Below are 12,740 nucleotides of genomic sequence, written 5' to 3' on the forward strand. Positions count from 1 at the left end.
CCAACTATGGCCTTACATTAACAGGTGCATATTGGTTTTATTTACTATTTACATTTCTTTAAATCTCAACATAATGTCATTTAGACTATTATTTTTATGCTTTCATTTCTTATGAGTACTTTGTGAATTGCACTTAAATACTAAAATATTCATAGCAACCTCAGTGTATTTTGTTATTAAAATTAGTCTTAATTAGTTTAAATGTTTCTAATTGCTATATCGGCTTCAACTGGATAAACATTTTCAATAGCCTGTGGGATGAGTCTTCACCTGAAGCCTTTTTTATGCAATACATGTCAATATCTGCAAACCACTTTGATATGCACAGCTGGGAGTACCAGCATGTTAGGGTACCCTCCGGTTCCAAACGCATATTGAGTGTGGGAAGAATGGCTGCATCAATGCTTCTGTGTGTGCTGTAATTAGTCTTGTCTTCACGGCCCCTACAGCAGTGATATGTTGGGAGCTGAAATACATCTTTGCATTCATCACTTAATACTTTTTCTTGAAATTTTGGAAATACTTTTGAAGGATAATTTGCTCACACCTTCAAGAGTCTGCAAATTAATGTTTTTCAAAAATTAATCTACAGAAAAGTGCGAGGTGAGTTCTTAACCAATTTCTCATGTAACTGTGTTTTGTATGGAAAAGTCATACAGTCTGGCATGCAGATAAGTTTGTCACAATCAGTGCAATACCAACTTGTTTCTTTCCTGCTTGCTTTGCCAGTTGGCTTCTCTGAACAAATTTTACAGACCCAAGATTCATCTTCGCAGTTGCAGGAATTTAATTAGGTAAGTATTGTCCTGTAATCCTATTGCTGGTAGTCACACTAGGAACAGTTTCTTGAGCCAGTATTGTGCCTTTCTTGTAGGGTGGTCCACTAATTTCTTTAAACTTCTCCACTCAGATATTTCTCCTTCTGATCCAGACTCATTCTGCTCTTCCTCTAGAGCTTCCAGAATTTCTTACTCGCTTAAAAAATGACACACATTTGTAGCATAATTGAAGTAAACAGCGAAGTCTAACATATACATGCACAAATCTCTCAACTACAGCATAAAATAGCTCAATTAGTCGTGACAGCAGCTATTAGTTCGCTACTGTTTCTCTCAAAGTAATTAAAGAAACTGACAACACCTGCTCAGGGTTTGGTTGCATGACGTTCATACTTTATTCTCATACAAAACCAGTCCAGGTTTCAACTAATAGTTGACTCACGCACCTTGTAAAACATCACAGTCCGAGGTATACATGGGCACAGTCCTTTGAATGAAATGTTATGGCCCAAGTTATGCTTTGGCTTGGTTGGCAGTGTCAGACAAATCTACATGATGGCTCGCGATGTGCTGTGACAGCCTTAGACCAAGACTCATTCCTTGGGTTATTGAAAATCACTATCCAGGTGAAACAATGTAGACACAGAAATATCATAAAAAAGTTAGTGCTGAGAAGCGTGCTTTCTTTTGCTCTCTCCCTAACATGTCATGTGTGAACTTGATAAACTTTTGTTCTGGTTTGTTGTAATTTATCATTGTTAAATTTCAAAAGTTAGTATGGTTAGTATATTTTCTGGTGACAGGTGTTATATCAGTTTTGTATTGTCATTAGATTCAAGTTTCATGAAAATGGTGATACTTTTTGTAGAAAAAGAAAAAAATTTACTATTGTGAAAAGCTTGTTTATTAAAAAGAAATTCTTAAACTATGTTTGTTTTCTAGCACGACTGCGAGGAGAAATGGAAGGAAGCAGCTGGCGACGTGCAGAGCCTGTTGAAAATAGAGATGGACCAGACCGCTTTGGCAGCAGGGATGGAGAGCGCTTCGGGGACCGAAGTCGTGATGGGGAACGTTTTGGAGATCGTGGACGGGACACTGATGACCGCTTTGATCGAAGTCGTGATGAACGTTTCGGAGATCGTGGAAGGGATAGTGATCGTTTTGGAGACCGCAGCCGTGACAGTGAAAGATTTCCTGATCGTGGGCGTAGTAGAGATGAAATATTTGGTGATCGTGGGCGTGAAAGTGATCGCTTTCCTGACAGAGATCGTGATGGATTTGGTGGTAGTGCACGTGACAAATTTGGTAGTGATAGAGATCGCTTCAGTAGTGATAGAGATAGATTTGGAGAAAGAGGATCAGCACTTGATCGATCACGTGATAGACCGCTGGAAAGAACACCAATGGTGAGTGTAATATTGCTTTTATTAACAACAATTTAGCAGATTTTGGCAGTTTATCATTAAGTAGCTTCTAAATTAGGACAAACTAAATGATTACTATGTGTCATTACGCTGTAGTATCTTTGTTGCAGAACTTCAGGGTTAATTACTTGCATCTTCAGAGAGCTCAATGAGTCAATTTTGAATCTGAAACTTCAATTTTAAGACATCAGTAGCTAATTAATTTGTTTGTATGCATACTAAAATATTAATAACTTCATGAAATAAATCTAAAGAGTGAATAACTTACTAGTTGTGATGCAGTAGTATTTTCTTGAAGAGACAGACAGCGTACTGTATTTGTGAAATTAGCCCTCCAGTCACTGTTGATTGATAGATAGATTCTCTCTCTCTCATCTCAGAGTTTGTTATGAATATTATTTTTTTTCATTTTTTCTTATTTTTGCTATTAATTTTTCTCTTGGTGGTTTTATATACTTCCTGTCACCACCACCACCACCACCACCACCACCCCCACCTCCAGTGCACCCCTTTCTCCAGCTTCTTACTTCTTTTCCCTGTCTGCATCCTTTTGTCTGGCATTGATTTGTATGCTGCTTCCCATATCTGCTTCCTACAACTCTCTTTCATGATCTGTCATTATAACTTACATTAGCAACACCAAGAAGGTATGAGGAAAATTACTTCTGAAGTTTAAGACAGCCTTCAGTATCTTCTTGCACAGCCTTCAGAGCATTCTTTCCCAGCTGGAAAGTGCATTTGTGCCCTCTTCTTATCATACTATTTCCCACTACTTCTCTCTATGGTTTTCAGTTAAATCTGTAATCTTCTTTCATTTTCCCATCTTGTTAAAGAGTAGCATGGAAAGGCAGCAAACACAGATAAGAAATCAACCAAGTTCTGTTAGTCAAACCTTGTACCTTCTGATTCTTTGTTTAAGACAATTTTTTGATCTTCATGACAGCAAGCTTAATTACTGGAACTGGATGTTACAAAAATGTACTGCCGTGTGAGTTCTGCAGGCTTACTATGTTACTATTTTTGCTGAATATATGCAAAGCTTTGTTGTGTAGAGAATGTAGGGAATCAAATTTTTTACACAAATGTTGGAGTGGACCAAAAACAAGACTTTCTAGAAGTTACACAGTGGATTTTTGTCTGTGTTTTAATAGTCAAACATAGTGGAAAATGGACAATTGGCTATAAAATTGACCAGCATGAGTTATAGTTTTGAAAAGTTTAATTGCTTGAAAGTAGTAAAGGTAATTAAGAAAAACTTAATCATTGATTTGAGAGAAAAGTGAAATTTTTTGCAAACAGAATAATATTCAAATATATTTCGTGTTTTCTGACCAGAAATTAAGAAGAAAGAAATGTCTAAGTGTTTTGTGAAATGATTTGCTAAAATGAAAGAAATATAATAAATTAGAGGAACACTTGACATGCCATTGAATAATGCTCAATATCATGTACAGGAAGTAAGGTGCTGATTGAGAATTTAAATTCCAGTGTTTAACTTAGAATCCTATAATGTTAAAAGAGTACTGGAGGATATTTGTCTAGTGGAATTCCACTCAGTGGTCTCCCTACTACACTATCACAGTGACAATGACTTTGGTGCATTCTACCAACAGACAACCCTTTCAATCAGTATGCCTATACATCTCACTGCCCAAACATTCAGAGTTTGGACGACAGTCAGCAGATTTCAAATCAGTTGTATTCTTTCAGTGAGTGGAACACTACTCCCCCAAGCAAAACATGGATTGTGATAAATTTTTAAGTGTAGTACAAGAAAGCAGAATTCTGTGGCATCCTCTGAATGAGAAACATAACAACCAGGAAACATCGTAGAATATATGGTCTGAAATTGCTACTTTATTGGAAACAAGTTTTTCAAAACTTAAAAATTTAACAATAATTAACTGAATGTTACATTATGCATGTTCTGTGGCTTTGTAGCCATTTCATCCGCAAACTATTCTTAAAATGCAATACGTCATGCGGGTAAAATCTTATCGGAAATACTAGATTATAAGTTCAGAAACTGTAAGTTCAAAAACTGTGTGTTCAAGTGACGAAAGTGGTGTATGTCAGTTTTGATGCTTAGTTGCTGAAGTGGAACTTTTTTGGGTTGTGGCAGGTGGGGATTAGCTGTCTACAAATTATTTTTATTACTGGTGTTTTTGTGCAAGTAGGGTGGTGTTTGTGTTATATGAGGTACTTTGCAAATATGGTGTATGTGTTTCCACTTTGCAGTGCTTTGCCTGTTCAAAGTATCTTATTGTAAAATTTACATCGTCTTTCACATTTCTGCGTAATGACTGTCATTGAAGGACTGTCAGCATGTCTTTTATGCTGAATTTATTTGAAGTTGGCCGAGTGTTCATAATCGTGCGTTTCAGTGCCACCACAAATCATCTAGAGTATATAACAAAAATTTTCTCTCTTCATCTCTTATATTTGTTGAATGTTGTCCATTAACTGAGAAAAGTATGTACAGCATCGCCACATTAGAACAGACTCCAACCTCCTTGATAGTGAATCCTGCTCCCCTTGATCCCACCAAAAGCTTATGGAGGTCATATACACTGTGACAGAGCTGTTTGCCAATGTTATTGGGCAACCTCTGGTGACAGCATCTGCGGATTGTTTTCAGTGCCACTGTGACCACAAGCTAACATAAGAGTATCTCAGCTACTGTACATGATTTCAAGCATCGTTCAAAGGTGTCAAAAGTTTCTATAATGTATTTTATTTCCTACTCTTAGATAAATCATTTCACAAAATATCAGACCATTTTCAAACTTTTTTCCCCGTTTTATTAAGGGATGTTCAGTACCAGATTCAATACAGTGTTGGGTATTAACACCAGTGCATAAAATTTCATTAACATACTGATAATATTGGAACAAAAGTGTTGAGTCCAACAGTATGACAAAGTATCCATTGTGTTTTGTGCGTTGTTAATCTTCCCTTTAACAGAAAGGATATCATTTAGAATATAAGGTGAACTATAATTGTGCGATCCTCATGAACCATCTTGAACTAAAAATCAAATAAAAATGTAAGGATTAAAGGAAAAACACTCCAGTTGCAAACAAAATATTGGCCTTGACATAACTTTGATGGAACACACGTGTACCATATATTACATACCATCTTTACAATATTTTCCTTAAGACAAAAAGCACTAATTTTTAATACTGACAGAATAATGTTGCTGTCGGAGTGTTGTCATTATCTCTGTGTCTTTCTGTCACTGTCTCCTGTTCCTCAGCCAGTCTCCTTTTCTCTGTTCTTCTACTACTACTACTACTACTACTACTACTACTACTGTCTCCTCTCACTGTCACAACCTCCCTCTTGCTCTATAGCTACTATCCCATTCATTAATTCCCACTGCTGCGCCCCCCCCCCCCCCCCCCCTCTCTCTCTCTCTCTCTCTCTCTCTCTCTCTCTCTCTCTCTCTCTCTCTCTCTCTCTCTCACACACACACACACACACACACACACACACACACACTCACTTCCACTTTCTCCTTCTCTTTGTTCCTTGCCCAGCTGGCACTGACTCCCTCACTCTTTTCCTAGGACTATTCTGTCACTGTCAGCTATGTTCCACTGCTACTGTGCCCCTCCCTTCCTCTCACACTGTTGTCACCTCTTTTGCTCATTCTATACCACCACCGTCTGCTATATTTTACTATTTATAACTTTTCTGTGTCTTTCTCACTGCTACCATCTCCTCTCTCAGCATATAAAAGGTGCTGAAAAAGGTAAACTGAGGCAGCCGGTACCCCACTTTTCAGTCAGTATTTTTAAAACAGGAGGACATTTTCGAGTTTTGTATTTTGCATGCACTTCAGTACTACAACATGAGGTTCATGAAAGCCTTCTGGTGATAACAGAGGCACTTTACAGCAAATTTCTCCGTGCTACATAACTTTATAAACACGCTTTCACATTGCATAAGATATTGTGAGTGTGTTTTACACGTGGTTGTAGTAGGGTAACTTTGATCATTGTATCTCAGAAACTGATAAAGATATCCAGAATATTTCAGGATTGCTTGATATAGAGGTCTTAAGAATATATCGTAAAAATTTCAGCTGTTTTTGGTGCGTATCCATCCTGGAATGTACGGCTTTGTCGTGGTACCCAAAACTGTTTTTCAGGTTTTCGCAGGAACTACTCATGAATTAAAAGATGTCTCCATCTCCATAGGCCCCTTAAGATGCATCATTGACCACATGCAATGCAAAAAGAACCAATGGATTTGCTCCTTTTCCGTAAGCTGGAGGAAGAGTGCAATATTCAACTGCGACTCTGTGCTGGAGGATTGTTATAGTAAGACATGCCTTCTGTTGGATGCACAAATGGTCCCTAGCCCAAGGGCTATCCAAAATGCTTGACCCTACCTTTCTATCACCAGTAGAATTTGAGGTATGAACCCCAGAAAAATCCAGTGTTTGCATCCGGCATTTACATCCGGCATTTTGGAACATGTTAAGTAGCGCATGCTGTTGCGTGCATACCGACAAGGTAAAATGTGGGACTAATGCAATGTTTGCATGGTCCAACACAAATATTTGAGCCACTTTCACGAGATAGTGAGTACAAACCTAATATTACTGGTACATGTTGCTGAACTCTGGTATGTTTTTTCATATCTTATACATGATACAAAATTTTTATTACTGAATTTTGTTCCCTTCATACTACATGGGTATTGCATTCGGGTCAATCCAAACTAAGTGGTCCAATAAAAATTAAGTTGGTTGCTTGACCATTTTTAAATACAGGGTGATTCAAAAAGAATACTACAACTTTAAAAATGTGTATTTCATGAAAGAAACATAATATAACCTTCTGTTATACATCATTACAAAGAGTATTTAAAAAGGTTTTTTTTTCACTCAAAAACAAGTTCAGAGGTGTACAATATGGCCCCCTCCAGACACTCGAGCAATATCAACCCGATACTCCAACTCGTTCCACACTCTCTGTAGCATATCGGGCGTAACAGTTTGGATAGCTGCTGTTATTTCTCGTTTCAAATCATCAATGGTGGCTGGGAGAGGTGGCCGAAACACCATATCCTTAACATACCCCCATAAGAAAAAATCGCAGGGGGTAAGATCAGGGCTTCTTTGGAGGCCAGTGATGAAGTGCTCTGTCACGGGCTCCCTGGCGACCGATCCATCGCCTCGGGTAGTTGACGATAAGGTTTCATAACTAACCTTTTTCGTAGGACTCTCCATACAGTTGATTGTGGAATTTGCAGCTCTCTGCTAGCTCTGCGAGTCGATTTTCCTGGGCTGCGAACAAATGCTTGCTGGATGCGTGCTACATTTTCATCATTATATATAAAAACAAAGATGAGGTGACTTACCGAACGAAAGCGCTGGCAGGTCGATAGACACACAAACAAACACAAACATACACACAAAATTCAAGCTTTCGCAACAAACTGTTGCCTCATCAGGAAAGAGGGAGATGAGGCAACAGTTTGTTGCGAAAGCTTGAATTTTGTGTGTATGTTTGTGTTTGTTTGTGTGTCTATCGACCTGCCAGCGCTTTCGTTCGGTAAGTCACCTAATCTTTGTTTTTATATATAATTTTTCCCACGTGGAATGTTTCCTTCTATTATATTGACTACATTTTCATCACTCGTTCTTGGCCGTGCAGAACTTTTCCCTTTACACAAACACCCATTCTCTGTAAACTGTTTATACCAACGTTTAATACACCACCTATCAGGAGGTTTAACACCATACTTCGTTCGAAATGCACGCTGAACAACTGTCGTCGATTCATTTCTGCCGTACTCAATAACACAAAAAGCTTTCTGTTGAGCGGTCGCCATCTTAGCATCAACTGACGCTGACGCCTAGCCAACAGCGCCTCAAGCGAACAAATGTACAACTAAATGAAACTTTATAGCTCCCTTAATTCGCCGACAGATAGTGCTTAGCTCTGCCTTTTGTCGTTGCAGAGTTTTAAATTCCTAAAGTTGTGGTATTCTTTTTGAATCACCCTGTATTTTAATTTTTGTATATGTGATTATTCTATAATTAAGAAGTTCAAAAGAGTTTTTTAAAAAAAATTACCTTTCACCTTTACTGAATGGCGGCCATTTTCTTTTGTAAGCGAGCGACGATGTTTCAGTTCAGAGACATTAGCAAAAATGTGAATCTCTCTGCACTGGGTTACTTGCAACATTGCAATTGACATGATTGTTTTTAGAAGAACGTCTTCTACAACATCGTCTATTACACAAAATACCCTAAATTCAAAAATAACAAGTCAAAATGATCTCCAAAGTTTGGTATCCAAATTTTCAAAAATCCACTTTTTAGGCCCAAAAATAACAAATAAGAAGTGATTTATGAGAGTCTATTTTTTTCCTATAGTTAGATACCATACACTGCTGGCCTCATATAGAGCAAGAACACTTACAAATGGTTCTTTAATTTTTTATGAATTTTTGAAATTTGAAAATTTTTCATTTTTGTGGAATTTTGGGTTATCTCAGGTGAGACTGAATATAAAAATAAGATTTTTGTCTAGTTTGTACATCTATATGATAGCACCGTACTGTAATAATTTCAACATTGATATCTGACTGTGAACAAAGTTATGAATTTTCGAAAATGTGAAGATAATTCACATTACTCTACAACTGATCTTACGGCTGTTGCCTATTCATGTGTGATATTGGCGGGATACAACCAATTATTATTGAAGGAAGGTACTGAATTATATACAAAAAGTGGAAACATCGCAAATTAACATTTATATTATTTTGACCCACTTAAAATAAATATTTTCAATTAACATCCTTTCAGATGCGACTGTTCCTAAACCTTGTGGTGAATGTTAAGAACACTCATTTCTTCAGACAGCTTCTGTGATATAGAATAAGACCTCCCAGTTGCTGTGGTAAGTTCAAGCACTGAAAGTTTCCTTAAAACATTTTTCATTGGTATCCAAACTTTGTCACTAGTAGATTTCTTGAATGATGATCTTGGGCCAGCAGGGTGGTAAAAATGCACAAAAACATCATTGTTTTCCAAACTTATTCTTTCAACCTCTCAACCTCTACAAGCCACCACTGTCCATCATACGCACATGCCACTATGTCATTCAACGTTAAAGACAGAGATGTAATTTTACTGATACAATGATCCTCATAAATTTCGGTTTCTGATGTTACATAGCATCGAACTAAGTTTTCTGCAATGCCAAGGAATTTGTGAAAATGCCGTGTTCAATTATTGCTATACAGTTTTCAAATCTGGTTTGAAGTGTTGTTTTCATATGCAGAGCCACTTCTTTCTTGATCAGAAAATAAGTGATGCCTCTAATATTATCCTTGCAAAAGACATACATGTCCTGTACTGTGAGAATTTGGTCTGTGGTTGGTCTTTGTAGGCTGGCTTTACTTACTTCATGTTTTGTTGTACCTCGTACTCCATCACATGCATTTTTAGCACAGCAAGATGCAAAAAATGTGTCATTCAGCCTCCAACCCAAAGTCTACTTTGTGGTTGCACAGATCTGAAAAATTCTTTTTGTTCTTATACTGACTACCACTTCCATCTGAAAAGTATATCAATACCAGAGAAGGAAAGTTGCTACTCACCACATAACGGAGATGCTGAGTCGCGATAGGCACAATAAAAAGATACAATTAAAGCTCTCTGAGACTGCAGATGTGTGTGTTCAAGTTGCGTTTGTGTGTGTGTGTGTGTGTGTGTGTGTGTGTACTGCTGACAAAGGCCTTAATGGCCAAAAGCTTTAATTGTGTGAATCTTTTTATTGTGCCAATCGTGACTCAGCATCTCCGCCATATGGCAAATAGCAGCTTTCCTTCTCTGGTATTGTTACATTCCATCCTGGATTTTCCATTGTTTGAAAAGTATATCAGCTTCTCAACCTTTGTAATTTATTACATACTTTTGAAACATATGTACAGCCAAAGTGCTGTGCTCCAAGTAGTCGCTTAGAATGCAAATGGAAGAACTGCAAACTTCATCTTTCTCATTTTTAAAGTAGAGAATAAATGGATGCACTGTTGCCTGGTCATTGACCCAGTGGTACTCTTGTATTGCATCCTGAATCACAAATGTAACATGTTCTGCAAAATCAGCTAACACTATGCATTCAGTTTCTTGAAGTTGTGCTTTATTGTCCTTCAGAAACTTACTTTGGGTTTTAGAAACATAGTGATGACTTTTGAGTTTTTGTAAGTTATCAATTACAGATTCCAAGTACTCTTCCTTAGATTTAACCACTGTTATCATTTCTGCCCTGTCAGTTGTGACCCACTGTTTGAAGGTAATACTCTCTGGCATTTCCTCATCATATTCGTGAAACAGTTCAATAATAGTTTCTTTACCAGGGCATTTATTACACAAACAGTTGTAGAGTAAAGTGGATTATTTCCTCCTTTTCAAAAATTCATATCTTTGTTCAGTCAGATATCAATGTTGAAATTTTTACAGTACGTTACTATCATATAGGTGTACAAACTATGCAAAAATTATATTTTTATTTTCAGTCCCACCTGAGATAACTAACCCAAAATTTCACGAAAAATGAAAAATTTCAAATTTCAAAAATTCATAAAAAATTAAGGAAACATTTGTTCTTACTCTGTATGAGGCTAGTAGTAGTAGTGTATGGTATCTAACTATAGGAAAAAATACTCTCATAAGTCACTTCTTGTTTGTTATTTTTGGGCCTAAAAAGTGGATTTTTGAAAATTTGGATACCAAACTTTGGAGATCAGTTTGACTGGTTATTTTTGAATTTAGGGTATTTTGTGTAATAGACAAGGTTATGGAGAACACTTTTCTAAAAATAATCATGGTATATTCAAATTTTCACTAATGTCTCAAGACTGAAAAATCATCGCGCGTCTACAAATAAAAATTGCCACCATCCGGTAAAGGTGCAAGATAAATTATTTTTAAAAAAATTTGAACTTCTCTTATATAGGGCAATCACATATAAAAAATTAAAATATTAAAAAATGGTCAAGCAACCATCACTGGACCACTTCATATGGATTGACCCATTGATTTTGTCACTAAACTAATAGTGAAAGGTTCTTCTCCCCAATATTTCCAATATCAGTACCCTCAATATTTCTGTATGGTGTTAGGAAATTATTGAATACTTGGTATCTGTACTGATACCATATGTATTGAGAGGAAAATATTGATACTTACATAAGTAATAGTGTTACACCTTAAGTCCTAGATCACAAAAATGAAGCTATCTGGAATGGAAGTCATGTATAAGCTATGTACAGAGACCAGAAGCTAGGAAACATTATAAATGTAGCATCTTTTTTTTTTTGTCAAAGTTACAGCTAAGTTTTTTTTTTTTTTTTTTTTTTTTTAAATTGATTAGACGTAAAAATCCAAAGGTTGTAACGCTGCATGCGTGATCACGAATTATGAGTGAGTGCTTTAAAATTTACTGTAAAAAATGGAGGGGGGGGGGAGGGGTCACTGGGAAGCTTTATCATTGTGGAATGTTTGCATTTGCAAAAATGTCAACAGTTTTCTCCTGAAATGATCTTTGCTTGTTTTCTTGTTTGGCTCTGTTGTCAAGGACAGCATTTTCCCATTGGTGAACAGAATACTCTGAGTTAAGGTGTTTTTAGAGATTTTCTTTTTTCACTCAATTCGATAATTTTACAAAATATGCTGAATATTGATTTCGAGCTTTTATGGGGGATTGACACCCGTGTTATCCATATTTGACAACGCTACAGATAGCACCGACAACAAACTGAGCATGACAGTAGAACCAAAAATAGCTCTATTTGCAAATTAGGCGATGTGAAAGCAATTTCATAGTATAAATGGTAAAATAATTCATCTGGATACAAGTGCTACAAAATAGCATGGATTATACAGTTTTAGAGCTTTGCATTTTCAGACAGAATTTGCGTCTACATTCCCATTTAGCACAAATGTGAATTTTTAAGGTCCTTGCCAATAGTCATGTGGTGGTCTTACAAATGGGACATAGCCAATACCAAAAGATTTTGGGTGTTACATTATGCCTTTATAAACACTAGTTTTATATAAATTAAGTTACATTCATTTCTGAAGCTATTATTCAATAAGTGTCTTATTCCCTTACAATAAATTGAAAACAACTGGTTTTGTATTAATGTACTGTCTTTACTATTCAGTCGTTAGTAATCTTTGATGGCAGTGGATTGCAACAGTTCTTGAAGCATGTCTTGCTGTGAATGTTTATCACTACAGCTGTTCAGGGCCTGTGGCGCATTTGTCTGCTGCAATAATTTTGAGACTTACACGTATTTGTCATTTAGCTGTTGCAAAATACATTTACAAATCACATTTAACTGCAGAGCAACTGCTGGATCCTCAGTGCGCCTTATTCCTTGTGCTAAACATCAGTGTTTCTAGTTTTATGTAAGCACTTTTGGCAGACCACCCAAACTTTGTTTACTGTAAATCTGACAAATGTAGATGTACAGTACATGATTTTGTTGTCAGTTTGACGTCCTG

At 36.7% G+C, this 12,740-nt stretch overlaps 1 protein-coding gene across 1 annotated transcript in view; it reads left to right on the forward strand.

Annotated features, from left to right (window-relative positions):
• Positions 1-12,740, forward strand: part of LOC124605316 (eukaryotic translation initiation factor 3 subunit A) — a 62,931-nt gene that overhangs the window by 35,406 nt on the left and 14,785 nt on the right. Inside the window, exon 15 of the mRNA XM_047136902.1 lies at positions 1,722-2,185. Within this exon, the coding sequence (XP_046992858.1) occupies positions 1,722-2,185 (464 nt within the window). The remainder of the gene's footprint in view (positions 1-1,721; positions 2,186-12,740) is intronic.

Source organism: Schistocerca americana, chromosome 3 (assembly GCF_021461395.2).
Source record: "Schistocerca americana isolate TAMUIC-IGC-003095 chromosome 3, iqSchAmer2.1, whole genome shotgun sequence".
Taxonomy (NCBI): domain Eukaryota; kingdom Metazoa; phylum Arthropoda; class Insecta; order Orthoptera; family Acrididae; genus Schistocerca; species Schistocerca americana.